General features: G+C 44.3%; 1 protein-coding gene across 3 annotated transcripts in view; it reads right to left on the reverse strand.

Moving 5' to 3' along the window:
* Positions 1–1,966: 1,966 nt before the first annotated feature.
* The window catches only part of MOB3B (MOB kinase activator 3B), a 96,780-nt gene continuing 85,201 nt past the window's right edge, over positions 1,967–13,545 (reverse strand). For all 3 annotated transcript variants that reach the window (XM_081894876.1, XM_081894878.1, XM_081894877.1), the window contains exon 4: positions 1,967–6,582. In XM_081894876.1, coding sequence (XP_081751002.1) covers positions 6,553–6,582 — 30 coding nt within the window. In that variant the 3' untranslated portion in view covers positions 1,967–6,552. The remainder of the gene's footprint in view (positions 6,583–13,545) is intronic.

A 13,545-nucleotide genomic window follows, 5' to 3' on the forward strand; every position in this document is an offset into this window, starting at 1 on the left:
ACAGAGATTATCTGTAGGCAAACAGGTGGGTCACTTCCTCTCTCTTGCATAGCCAGGTCAGCAAGTTAAGTCTTTTCCAAGCTGAAATGATCGATGATTCTGTGTTCTGTATTGTGTTTTTTTTTTAAAGTTGCCGAGAGAAGTGAAGTCTGTCTACTGTGGTGTGCTCATGGTGTGTGCAATATATATTAGTACTTGGCTAGAAGGATTAAGGTTCTGTAGGCATCTTATCCTAATTTCCAATTATGTTAAGTGGTCCACAATCCATCTGATTCCATTAAGCATCTTAGAATGCACAATATCTTAATTTATTTGGTGGGAATAATATGCACATAAAAACTTGGGTAGCAGAGGGTGGAGAAAATCAGCAAAACTGTTTTGTTGCTCCCATCTTCGACACTGGAGGCTTCTCCTTGGGCAAAACATCTGAGGAACTTCAGTGGTAGTTTAACTATTATATTAGCGTCATTTAAGTTAGGAAATGATATTAGCGTCATTTAAGTTGGGGAAGCTCAGACTTCCATAACAGAAGTGCAAGCCATGATTAGCTTACTACGCTGATGCTGGTAAGATGCTCCTAGAAGCTCCCATTTTTATTTTTTTAAGTGGTGGTGGTGACCTTTAAAGCCCTAAATGGCCTCAGTCCAGTATATCTGAAGGAGCGTCTCCACCCCCATCGTTCTACCCGGACACTGAGGTCCAGTGCCGAAGGCCTTCTGGCGATTCCCTCACTGCGAGAAGCCAAGTTACAGGGAACCAGGCAGAGGGCCTTCTCGGTAGTGGCGCCCGCCCTGTGGAACGCCCTCCCACCAGATGCCAAAGAGAACAACTACCAGACTTTTAGAAGACATCTGAAGGCAGCCCTGCTTAGGGAAGCTTTTAATGTTTAATGTAATACAGTATATTAATATTTTTTTGGAAGCCGCCCAGAGTGGCTGGGGAAGCCCAGCCAGATGGGCGGGGTATAAATAAATTATTATTATTATTATTATTATTATTATTATTATTATTATTAGGTGTTGGGTATGATTCCCTCCTCCCCATTTCATCCCCACAACAACTCTGTGAGGCAAGCTGGGCTCAGACAATGACTGGCTCAGTGAGGCTTCCTGGCTGAGTTTCTTGGGGATTTGAACCTCGTCCAACACGAACCGCATTGGCTCTCCAACCAATCTATGCAATAATATGCCTGTTCAGGTCAGATGTCCTTCTAAGACATGGAGAGAACATGCAGCAGTATCTTACAATGGAGGTAACTTGTGGCTTAACCCTGATTTTAGGGTCTGAATGTGCGTTCTAGGATATGCTCTGTTCACACGGGGGCCAGAGAGACTGGTTGACGCTAGGTCAGTTGTTACTCATCGCACATGGAATCATATATCCATAACTCCCTTGCTGCAGTGTCCTGCTAGGGAACGTGAGTAATGGCAGATTAAATGCTTTCAAACTCCTTGCGCTCCATTGCTGGTACTTTCTTTTGATAAGCTCCTGAGTTTCTTGGACCAGTCTGAAAAGTACTGCAACAGATGAGGAGACTCATCATTTTGCTCACAGCATGAATGAATCTAGCTAGCTGGGTTAGATCCAGACTTAAGTCATATGCACAGTAAGCCCACTGGAACAATGAGACTTAAGTTACTCATAACTTAAGCCACATTGGTTTTAATTAATCTAAATACGACGTCTTGGATCTAAACTACTCTTTTTACTGCTGGGCTGTTCAAGACATAAATCAGGGCAAGCAGATTCCAAGAAAAATGTCTGACTCCAAAACTTTTTCAACATTTTTAATTAAAGTAAAAAGGTAATGGTACCACTGATCATTAGGTCCAGTTGCGGATGACTGTGGGGTTGTGGGCTCATCTCGCTCTATGATGCAGATGCAGAACACCTGTTGGGTTGTGCTGCTTTTTGTGTGATATTTCAGTAGTTTAAAAGCATGACTTATGATTGATGCAACTTGATATCGTTTTGTAAAACTCATTTTATTTCATTGACAGCATTGGTCTCATCATACAGTTGAACTCTTAATTTAATCACACACATAACTAAAATATTCTGCAAACGCATTGACTTTGACACTGCTAAAGCCCACAGTGGTAGAATTTGATCGGTTGATGGGGCGGAAAAAGAACGATGTAATCTAACCAATTACTTGCTGAAAGACGTTAACCCTAAAAACACTACAAAACAAACCATAGTCTTTGTCTAAATTAGTGGAGGGGAAACTTCCACATACCATCACAGACCAGGTAAGACACATTACCTGTGCTCCTTGGGAAACTGTTCCGACATAAAACTATACCCACTTCAAACATCTGAACAGTCAAAAAGAAGCAGCATTATTTATCAGTTTCTAATATCTGGCTTTTGCTGGGTTCTCAAAACAGAGTTGGGAATGCATGACAGATGGCGTTTCTATGCCTGTGTTTAATAAACTGTTGAAATTTCAGGCCAGCCATGTTTTATTCAAAACTTCAGAAGGAGAAAATCAGTTCATAGTGGCCACCAGATGTTTTGGCCTACAACTCCCATGATTCCTGATCACTGGCCACGTTACTAGGAGCTGTAGACCAATATATCTGGAGGGGACCAGTTTAGGGAAAGGCAGCTGCAAAGAATTTGTACTCACCTTTCACTGTCCGTAAAATAGAATGCTCCCAAAAATAGTTTATCATCATCAGGGTGAGCTGCTTAAGATCCAGACTTAGCAGCATTGTTACCTTCTATAGATTGCCATATTTTTTGCTCTATAAGACTCACTTTTTCCGTCCTAAAAAGTAAGGGGAAATGTGTGTGCGTCTTATAGAGGGAATGCAGGCTGCACAGCTATCCCAGAAGCCAGAACAGCAAGAGGGGTTGCTGCCTTCACTGCGTAGCGATCCCTCTTGCTGTTCTGGCTTCCGAGATTCAGAATATTTTTTTTCTTGTTTTCCTCCTCCAAAAACTAGGTGCGTCTTGTGGTCTGGTGCATCTTATAGAGTGAAAAATACGGCAATATGTGAACAGGGACCCCAGGGCCTCTCTGATAAACTCCCATCAGCTTTATCTTGTATCCTGGGACATTAACCGTTGTAAAATTCAACAGGGATCTCTAGCCAGTTTGCAGGCTTTGAACCCTCGTTTCTATGGACTACTTTTGAAAAGCTGAGCTTCCAGTACATCTTCTACCACTATGAACCATGGAGAGCAACAGTCGACCCCACCCACCCAGAGTAGTGGCTTAGAATTTGGCCGCTTCATTCCTTACAAAGCAACTCTGTGCAATGAGACAAGAGTGCTTCACCAAATTGTATTAAAGCTGTCCTGTTGCCTCAACGCTCTTCCAAAATCTTACCCAGAGTGGTTCCAATCAACCCAATCAGGTCCCTGTTATTTAATTCCCCTGGGATTACATGTTAAAATAAATTATAAAGGCCAGGTTATTTAAAGAGACAGACACAAATAATTTCGTCCTCAAAACATAAATGTGCCATCTGCTGGCATGGTGCCATGGGCGGTAGGTTCAGGAAGTTGAGTATCCAAAACATTGCTTAACATATGGACGTTGTCAGCTTGCTCTGATCCTGGCTTAGGTTTGAAAATTCTTGAAATAGCAGAAAGTTAAACCAGTAAAGTGTTGTTGTTTTTTAAATGGAAACAGTAATCTTTACCACTTAAATCCTGAGTCGTAGAAGTGGGATAGCTCATTCACTGTGTTGTGTTTAAATGTACAATGTTCTTGTCAGGACTGAGGTTAGGGGAAACTGGTTCTTACCAGTTTGCGGTAGAAACCACCTCTACCTAACAGTGACGAGATTTGCCCTTGTGACATCACAAATCCATTCCTGTAGCACTTCTGCATATTATAAACCTTCATCTTTAAATAGAAAAAAAATTACACTGATATTGTGATTCAAAACTTCACATTTTTGTGTTAACTGTAAAAGTTGGTATTCAGACCATATGGGAACAAAAACATGTGCATATCAAAAATAACTTCGTGCAGATTCCCAACATCTTTCGATGCACATTATTCTGCAAGGTTAATACATGCTGCCTCGTCCCATCAATATTTTTAAATCTTCGCCTCCTGTGGGATTAGTTTCCAAATTATTGATTTTCAAAAAGTCAAAGAATTACCAGTTAGTCAAAGGACAAATAAATTCCAAAGCTATTTATATGATCAAAGACTGGACTAAATTCCACAGAAGGCACATGGCGAATTCTACAGTACTCCTTTCGTTTTCTAAATTGCGTCTCTAAAACTGTGTCAGTAAACACTGGTTAATAGGCTTAGCCGTGGATATCTCTTGGCTGTTTGCTGATGTCACCAATATCAATTTCACTGGCTAAGACTAGGTGACAATTCATCTGTTTACTAAGCTTTGGAGTGAGGGTATTTTATCAGACACCAGACAAAATGGAATGAGTCTAACATCATCATCTTAATCGTTATTCTTGCAACATTCAATCATTATTCTTGCAACATTCAACAAGGAGTTTGTTTTTCATATTACGAGAAGGGATAAAATTAGGAATGAAGGACAGCAATCGGAAGAACAAGTCATGTACATAACCACTCCAGTCAGCCACACATGCAACTTATCAACTACAGATCTCTTGCTCATACAAAGTGCATCGCTTTTTAACAAGCACTGGGATGGCGCCTTAAAGCCATGCTACTTTTATCATTTCCTTAAACAAAGGTCTCCTTTCCCCCACTCAACACTGAAACCAGTATCACACTCACACCAACCACCAATTTCCTGGTAAGTGAAGTGTCAAGAAAGAAAACAAACGTTTCAGTAGAAAAATAATTGAGGCACAGTGGCATTTCGAAGCATTTGCCAGGTCATCTTGAGTAAGGTAAAAGAAGATCTAGAAAGCTGCATAGGTGATCACGACATGTACTATGCTCTCATAGTGTAGCTCTCACTGAATCACTATAATTGCAGTTCAGAGATGGGCGTGCGCAAGCCAGCTCTCTGAAAATGCCCTACAAGTCACTGATTTCAATAAACATGGTGCAGCTGGGTGACGCTTATAGGGCTAACAAATTGGAATTCTTTATGACTCATATTATCTCTCTCTTTCTGTCACTCAGAAGTTGTCACTGCCTTCCTTTTTTTAAATAACAGCAACAATAATAATTCTCCCTAAGTCAGGAACAGGAATTTGTGGCACTCCATATGTTGGACTACAAATCCCATCAGCTCCAGCCAGCATGGCCAATAGTCAAGGATGTTGGCAATTGTAGTCCAATACCTTTTAGAGGGCCACAGGTTCCCCATACCTGCTTTTTTTGTTTCCTTAGTGGACTCTGCGTGGACACACAAACTGTGCCTTCCAAATTCTGAAATGTATTACAGTTGTACCTTGAATCCCGAAGGCCTTGCAAGTCCAACGTTCCGGAAGTGAGTGTTCCGGTTTGCGAATGTTCTTTGGAACCCGAACATCCGGCGCGGCTTCCAATTGGCTGCAGTAGCTTCCTGCTGCCAATCAGAAGCCGCGCCTTGGATTCCAAACGTTTTGGAAGTCGAACGGACTTCCAGAACGGATTCCACTCAACTTCCGAGGTACCACTGTATGAATCTCATGCATCAGAGCATTCTCTATGGCCTCCTTCCAGAAACTGCCATTGCTACTCACTAACATGAGCTGGAAAACAACGTGTGTGTGTGTGTGTGTGTGTGTGTGTGTGTGTAAGATTTGGCATTTCTTTTCCCGGTTTGAGTGAGCCTGTTGCCAGGGGAAAGTAGAGAGAGAGCCCCCACAGTTTTTATCTGGGATCTCAGGACTGTGGTGATCATTGCAAGTGGTTTCAGGACTGAGTTAAGGTCTGTAGGTATCAATCCTAGAGAGCTGTATGTAGCACAGGCAAGAAGCACACACACAACTCATGGTGTTTTGAAAGTCGCCACCTTTCTAAGGCATGACAGTTTCAAGTGGAAAAAAACAGTTTGTCTGTTCCACTAGGCAATTGGCCACTTCCCTACCTGAGCTCTGGATAACAAAGATTGATGCCTAAAGTATCAATCTCAGTTTCTGGTGTGTGTGTGTGTGTGTGTGTGTGTGTGTGTAATGCACACCATCTCTTTCCCCCCTTTTAGGCAAAAAGCAGGCTGACAGATACTCTGCTGAGGTCTTTAACATGTACTGTACCCGACAACAATGTATTTATAACCACAGTTTAACAATAGTTGGTTTTGAAAGTACACCGAGAGACCAAACTTGCAGTAAAGCTTTAAGAGCAGGAAGGTGGACGGAATCGAATTGTAGTCTGACGAGTTCCTCCTCACTCAATTCAGGGAATACGGAAAAAAGAGTCATTTTGTCCTTTCTTTCCAAGTCATCCACATCATTCCAAGGAGGTACTGAGCAGCATTTTTAGGGTTAAGAGCATACACAACTGTGGGAAGGTGTCTGTGAAAGCAATAAACTTCTGTCCCTGACGGTTCCTGCTTTTTAAGGATTAAAGGAGGCAAGTTTTCCCTCTGAGGGCTGGTGTGTCCTCTAGGTCTTCTTTAGTTAGCAGGAAATTGTGTTTTTTGTTCATTCAACAGTGGTTCTTCAATGACACATCCGGGCTGTCATCTCTTTCTGTAAAACAATGGAAGCAGTTAAAGTCACAAGTCGCTCCTTTAAACATATCACAAATCTGGGCAGGTTTTTGACACCAGCAGCGGTTATTCTGTGCATCTCTACAGCGCTGGGGAGCCAAGCAGCAGGGCGTCTGCTGTGCATAGAGAAGGCACCATGTTCAATTCTCAGCATCTCCGGGAAGACTTGGGAAAGATTCCCATCAGAAATCCTGGAGAAGTGTTCTTAGACTGTGTCAACAAGTAGAGGAGAGTCTCAGGCCTTGGGGGTGAAACACAAATAGGCTCAAAAAAAAGCTCCCCAATCCCATGCTGAGCTAAATGGACCAATGATCCGGCAAGGGGCAGCCATTTCAGGCGGGGGTTCTGTTTCCGGCACCCCACATGCATTATTAGAGAGCATATAAGCGCCCCCTGCCCCATCACGCCCTGCCCCACTCCCATTCTGCGTTCTTCCGGGTCAAAAAGGACCTGTGTGGCGATTGAACATGCCTAAAATAGTCACCACCTGTACAGTGGTACCTCGGGTTACATACGCTTCGGGTTACATACGCTTCAGGTTACAGACTCCGTTAACCCAGAAATAGTACCTTGGGTTAAGAACTTTGCTTCAGGATGAGAACAGAAATCGTGCTCTGGCAGCGCGGCAGCAGCAGGAGGCCCCATTAGCTAAAGTGGTGCTTCAGGTTAAGAACAGTTTCAGGTTAAGAATAGACCTCTGTAACGAATTAAGTACTTAACCTGAGGTACCACTGTATTCATAACATTCTCTGTTTGTCTTCTCTCTGCCATCTTCAAGGGCAATATTGGGAACCAGCAAATTCGTGTGCTATCCTTTATCATTCTGACAGCTCTAATGGGTTGCTTAATTTCCTAATCTTCTGCATCCTACCTTAAAACAAGGAAATTAGCTGCACAGATAGGCAAAAAGCAGTTCAAGATCATACAATGGGATTCCTAATATGCCAGTAACCCCTCATTGGAAGTTAGTTTTCCATCAGGGAGTAGCAGCTGATGGAACTGCAGTCAAATCGCCAATAGAATGGGATACACCTTAAGTGGTATAAACTATAGGTAACAAATAAAGAAATATCAAGCAGCCAATAAAAAAACTGTATTGTACAAGTCAGACAAAGAAAACTTGAATTTTGCTACAGATAGGTAGCCGTGTTGGTCTGCCATAGTCAAAACAAAAAACCACACTAGAAGTGTGCATGCACACGAAAGCTCATACCAAGAACTAACTTAGTTGGTCTTTAAGGTGCTACTGGAAGGAATTTTTTTTGTTTTGAATTTTGCTGTTTGCACTCCCCACTTTGAACTCAAATGAAAAGCCAGCTTCTAATCTAACCTTAAATGGGTGAATTAGGACCTTGGTTGTGACCTGCAATTCCCCAGCTGAGGCTGGGAAGGAAGAGACATTTATGAATTGGCACCATTTCTTAGAGGGCTTTATGCTAGGCTTTGTTGTTGTTGTTTAGTCGTGTCCGACTCTTCGTGACCCCATGGACCAGAGCACGCCAGGCACTCCTGTCTTCGTTGTCTTTGTCCATGGAGTTTTCTTGGCAGGGATACTGGAGTGGCTTGCCGGTTCCTGCTCCAGGTGGATCACGTTTGGTCAAAACTCTCCACTATGACCTGTCCATCTTGGGTGGCCCTGCATGGCATAGCTCATAGCTTCTCTGAGTCAAGCCCCTTCGCCACAGCAAGGCAGTGATCCATGAAGGGGTTTGCTAGGCTAGGGCTGTGCAAAGGCACAGGGACCTGGGAAATTGCCCTAAAGCAAGTTTGATCACTGGGCCGTCCATCTAACTCAGTAATAATGTCTACAACCAGTCAGTCTGTGGCTCTGGCAGAGGACATTCCCGGGCGTGCCTGGAAATGCTGGGAATAATAAGTATTCCCAACCTTCTGCCTGCTCTGCTACTGATCTACGGACCGGCTGAGGACAGCAGCAGCCCAATAAACGTCCTGTATTTGCTGCTTGAAAACAAAGCGGTCGCCAAATACTCCCTGATGCCATGGCTGGTTGGCCTGAGCTTAGCTTGGTGGATCTACAAGTTGCGCAGGTCTGGTTTACAATGTCTGAAGACTTAGGACAACAGGGAAAACAATGTATTTTGCCTTGTAACCATCACAATACTAATGGATGCATGTAAAGTCACAGAGCTCCTTCTTACAGGTAACAGTGGCATTAATATATGAACCAATATAATAAAACCAAGCTGGTCCTCAAAAGACACATATCAAGAGTCAAAAGCCAGGGTTAAGTCTCTGTGGGGAGCATAGCTGTCAACTTACAGATTCAAAAATAAGGGACCAGCAGCCTTGAAAATAAGGGATCAGCAGCCAAAATAAGGGATTTTCCTAGCACAGAGGGGATTTTCTGAGCCCCTCCGAGCCAAAGGCAGAAAGCCCAGCCAGCAGCCAAACAAAGCCTCAAGCGGTGGTTCCCACAGCACAGCAACCCAGCAAAGGGGACGCAGCAAGGAAAATCACCGTCACCTCTCCTGGGAAGCGCTGAGCAAAGGCGAGTCCCCAGGCAATGCAGCCGATTTGATTGGTACAAGGCATGCAAGCTCCACCACCCCCGTCATTCTTAGACTCCTTATTGGGTGAGCAATGCAGCCAAGCAACACAGTTGGAGCCTCCCTCCTCCCAGGCCAGCAGGGAGGGAGGAAGAGGAGCTGCTTCCTTTGAAACCCGGGAAATTTAAGGGACATCATCAATAAGGGACAGCAGCGGGACACAGCGCTGGGATAAGGGACTTTTCTGCCAAATAAGGGACGGTGGGGAGTTCCACAGTTCATATTTGCAGACAGTGCAAAAACTGGAATTGTTACTGCAAATAAGAAGCAACCGAGTGTAGGATTTCTGAGGAATAGTCGACAGACTTGCCAAATGATACTTTCTGATCAGGGGTCAGCAACCTAAGGCCCATGGGCCGGAAGCAGCCCGCAGAGGTCGTTTCACCAGCCCACAAACCGTCCCCGAACTGAGTTGCCCGCTGCGCTAAACCGGTGCAGTGCGGCGCCGAAAATCGCACCTGCGCAGACGTTGAAAATCGTGATCCGACCCATGGAGGGATCTCTGCGGGACTGATCCGGCCCAGGCGAGATAAACCTTGCTGACCCCTGCTTTCTGATGTTTCTCAAATGGACAAAACAGATTCAAGCATCAGCTCCTGTTTGTGTTATTTTGACTTCTAGCCACTAAGCGGCGCCAAGCCTATTGCTGTGGCTGGGAGATGAAACTTGATGCGGGACTATTTTTAACAGTACAGCCTTCCAACGAGAGATGAATTACAGGTGGTTACTTGCCCACTTTTCCAAATTCCCTGTTTGATTCAAAGGTGCAGATGCATCCTGAATGTGGATGTTGGAATTAAACACATCTGCTCCACAAAACAGCTTTTGGACCACTCCCGGCCTTCTCTCCCAATCATTAAAAGATAAACCTCTGTGAGCTTCTCTGTTCTGAAATACCCTGGGAATACAAACAGTAGAATATCTGGAAAACACTGCCCTGCAAAATTGCTTTTGCCTCACTCACTCTAGATCCTGTCCCAGGCTCGAATGTTTATGATCAAAGTACTGCTAACTGGTTATCCCAAGCTCTGAATGCGAAAATAAACACACACAAAATAAGATTCCTATTTGGTTCTGTATCTGGGTTAAACAAATGCTGTCTCAGGTGTATTTTTAAGATGTAGGCATCTTAAATCCTTGAGTTTGTAAAGGTTTGACTAATTAATATGGTCTTTTAAACTCTGGGGGGGTGGGGAGTATTATTATTTTTTGTTACTATAGTAAGGCATTTTGTGTTTTTATCTTGTAAGCCGCTCTGTGATCTTGGGATAAAGAGAGGTACAGAAATTCAATTAATTAATTAATTATCACCTCTCCCTTTGCTGCAAGTGCACTAAAGGGCCATACCAAAGTACCCCTCTCTTTTACAGCTTCCGAGAGCTGATTTATGCAGAATGAGATGAATTTTCTGCCTGCGCAACCATTGCCTAGGAACCAAGTGTAATGGTGTGAGTCTATTTTTTTTTTTAAAAAAGATGATTAAAAATGACCTAGACAGCAAAGCTGTCATTCACCACTAAGTCATTCTGATACATGAGTGTCTTCCCTGTAGTTTTTATGCCTATAAAATGGGGGAACATCATCTACCACTTCAGGTGCGAAGGGTTGGTCTCGATCCCGTCCTCCAAAGCATCTGGCTTCATATCTCAGCATTTTGCCATAGCTCAGGCTTCCGCAAGCTGGTACCCTCCTCACATTTTAGTTGCAACTCACATATGTGGGACACACATGGTCTACAGCATGAGTAGGTAAACCAAGGCCCGGGGGCCAGATCCGGCCCAATCGCCTTCTAAATCTGGCCTGCGGACGGACCAGGAATCAGAGAGTTTTTACATGAGTAGAATGTGTCCTTTTATTTAAAATGCATCTCTCGGTTATTTGTGGGGCCTGCCTGGTCTTTTTACATGAGTAGAATGTGTCCTTTTATTTAAAAGGCATCTCTGGGTTATTTGTGGGCCCTGCCTGGTGTTTTTACATGAGTAGAATGTGTCCTTTTATTCAAAATGCATCTCTGGGTTATTTGTGGGGCATAGGAATTCATTCGTTTTTTTTCTTTCCAAAATATAGTCCGGCCCCCCACAAGGTCTGAGGGACAGTGGACCGGCCCCCTGCTGAAAAATTTTGCTGACCCCTGGTCTACAGCAGTCTCACCTTCCTAGAAGGCATGCCCAGAGAATCGGGGGGTTCTCTCCCAGCCCCACCTGAAGATGCCAGGGGTCTAACTTCTGCACGAGAAACAGATGCTCTGCAGCTGGAAACATCTGAATTGGAAGCAGTCTAAAAAGCTACAACGCAACAAGATGACTCAACGGTCTAAGCAAACCCATGAGCCTACGCAGACCCAAATGAAAAGACTCTGTGGGCTTGTGAATGTTTGCAATTTCAAAACAGAAGCAGATTTTTCCTCCTCGTTTAAATCATTCCGTGCCCATAAAGGCCAGTCAACAAAGGCACCAACACAAAGCCGTTTGCTAAGTGAAAAACAAACATGGCACACTCACATAATTCCAAATGCCAGCACTGCAAAATTACAGTCCCGTATTTAAACATCCAATTAATTATGAAAGCAACGTGGACGTGAGGCAAAGCAAACCTGCGCACAGATTTTCAATGTGCATGGAAATAAGCAGCTGCCTTGGTATTTAGCCATCAAGAAATGCAAAATGTTCCCTTTTTAATTATATACTTGTTGCAACCTGAACTGAGCTCTCCTTAGATCTACGAACATGGCAACGAAGATTTAATGGAGAAGATTCCCGCGAACGTCTGAAGGAAATGCTGCTCATTTGCCTGGATGGATGATATAGACTGGGTGTGGAAAAACTTTGGCTCTCTAGATGTTGCTGAACTACAACTCCCAAAACCCAGGGCCACTGGCCATGCTTCTGGGGCTGACAGGAATTGTAGTTCAGCAAGATATGGAGAGCCAAAGTACCTCACACCTGATATAGAGGGTGCGTGTGTGTAGAAAGTAGCCTACTGTATGAAGGTAAAATGCACATCTCAGGCACGCAACCTCTGGACCTTTGCCCAGAATGACATTTGGCTCTGGGACTAAAAGTGACTCCCCAACAGCAACATGAGCAGCCACTCTCTGTGGCTCTTTGCAATTCCCTGCAGAAATACTTCGAGCAATAAAGGTAAAGGTAAAGGGGCCCCTGACCATTAGGTCCAGTCGTGACCGACTCTGGGGTTGCAGCGCTCATCTCGCTCTATTGGCCGAGGGAGCCGGCGTACAGCTTCTGGGTCATGTGGCCAGCATGACTAAGCCGCTTCTGGCGAACCATAGCAGCGCACGGAAACGCCGTTTACCTTCCCACCGGAGCGGTACCTATTTATCTACTTGCACTTTGAGGTGCTTTTGAACTGCTAGGTTGGCAGGAGCAGGGACCAAGCAACGGGAGCTCACCCCGTTGCGGGGATTTGAACCACCAACCTTCCGATCGGCAAGTCCTAGGCTCTGTGGTTTAACCCACAGCGCCACCCGCGTCCCAAACTTTGAGCAATATTCAACTGAATTAGTGCAGTTACAGTAGAATTACCTCTACGAACCAACCCCTAAATATGCTCCTTAACAGATTTAGAGGGAACGCTGGGAGATTTCTCCTTGCGCAACGCTACGATGGACTTTGTATTTGCATATTTTATTTTTGATCTATTTCTTTCCCCAAATTCTTCCAAGCACACACGTCAACTGAGGGAGGTGGGTAGCACAAAATGTGGTGATTACTCCTATTTATAAACATAGAATCAGTATCTGGCTGAGCTGAGGCTCAAGTTGTGCGCAGCTCATGTGCTATAACTGCAGCACTGCCCCCAAAACCTTGCAGAACTGGTTAGTAAGACTCTCAGCACAATGATGCTCTTCCTCCATTGATCCATGTCCCTGTTAGCATTTTTCACCTCTTCCCTTCACCTGCAAGCTCCGTCCATAATCACATGGTCCCCCCCATCCATGCAACACATATCTTTGATGTGGAGATTACTTAACAGACTATACATACCCCTTGACTATAAGAAAAACTCAAAGAGTTTTCAAAGAAACCTCTCAATCAAGCTCAATCAATATAGCATATATTCAACACAAAAAACAGCGATAATTTGTTGGTGACAAAGGACAGCTGGACACCCCATTTCCTTCAGTAGCTTAGGGCCTCATCAAACCTAAATCCAGCCCTGCTCCCATGCGCTGGGCGAACTCTCATGCACCCTCCGAATAGGTCCCTGCTTCCTCTGTTTAGGCTCTCCCCGGACCTGAAAGCCCAGAGCACTCTCAGTAGTTCCCATTCACTGATGTTTCCCTCCTGCCCCTGCAACTTGTGCCCATAAGAGCCAAAAGGGAGAACCTGGAGTATGCAAGGACCAATTGCCAATTG

The sequence above is a fragment of the Podarcis melisellensis genome (genome assembly GCF_964234715.1).
Source record: "Podarcis melisellensis genome assembly, chromosome: 17".
NCBI classification, from domain to species: Eukaryota; Metazoa; Chordata; class Lepidosauria; order Squamata; family Lacertidae; genus Podarcis; species Podarcis melisellensis.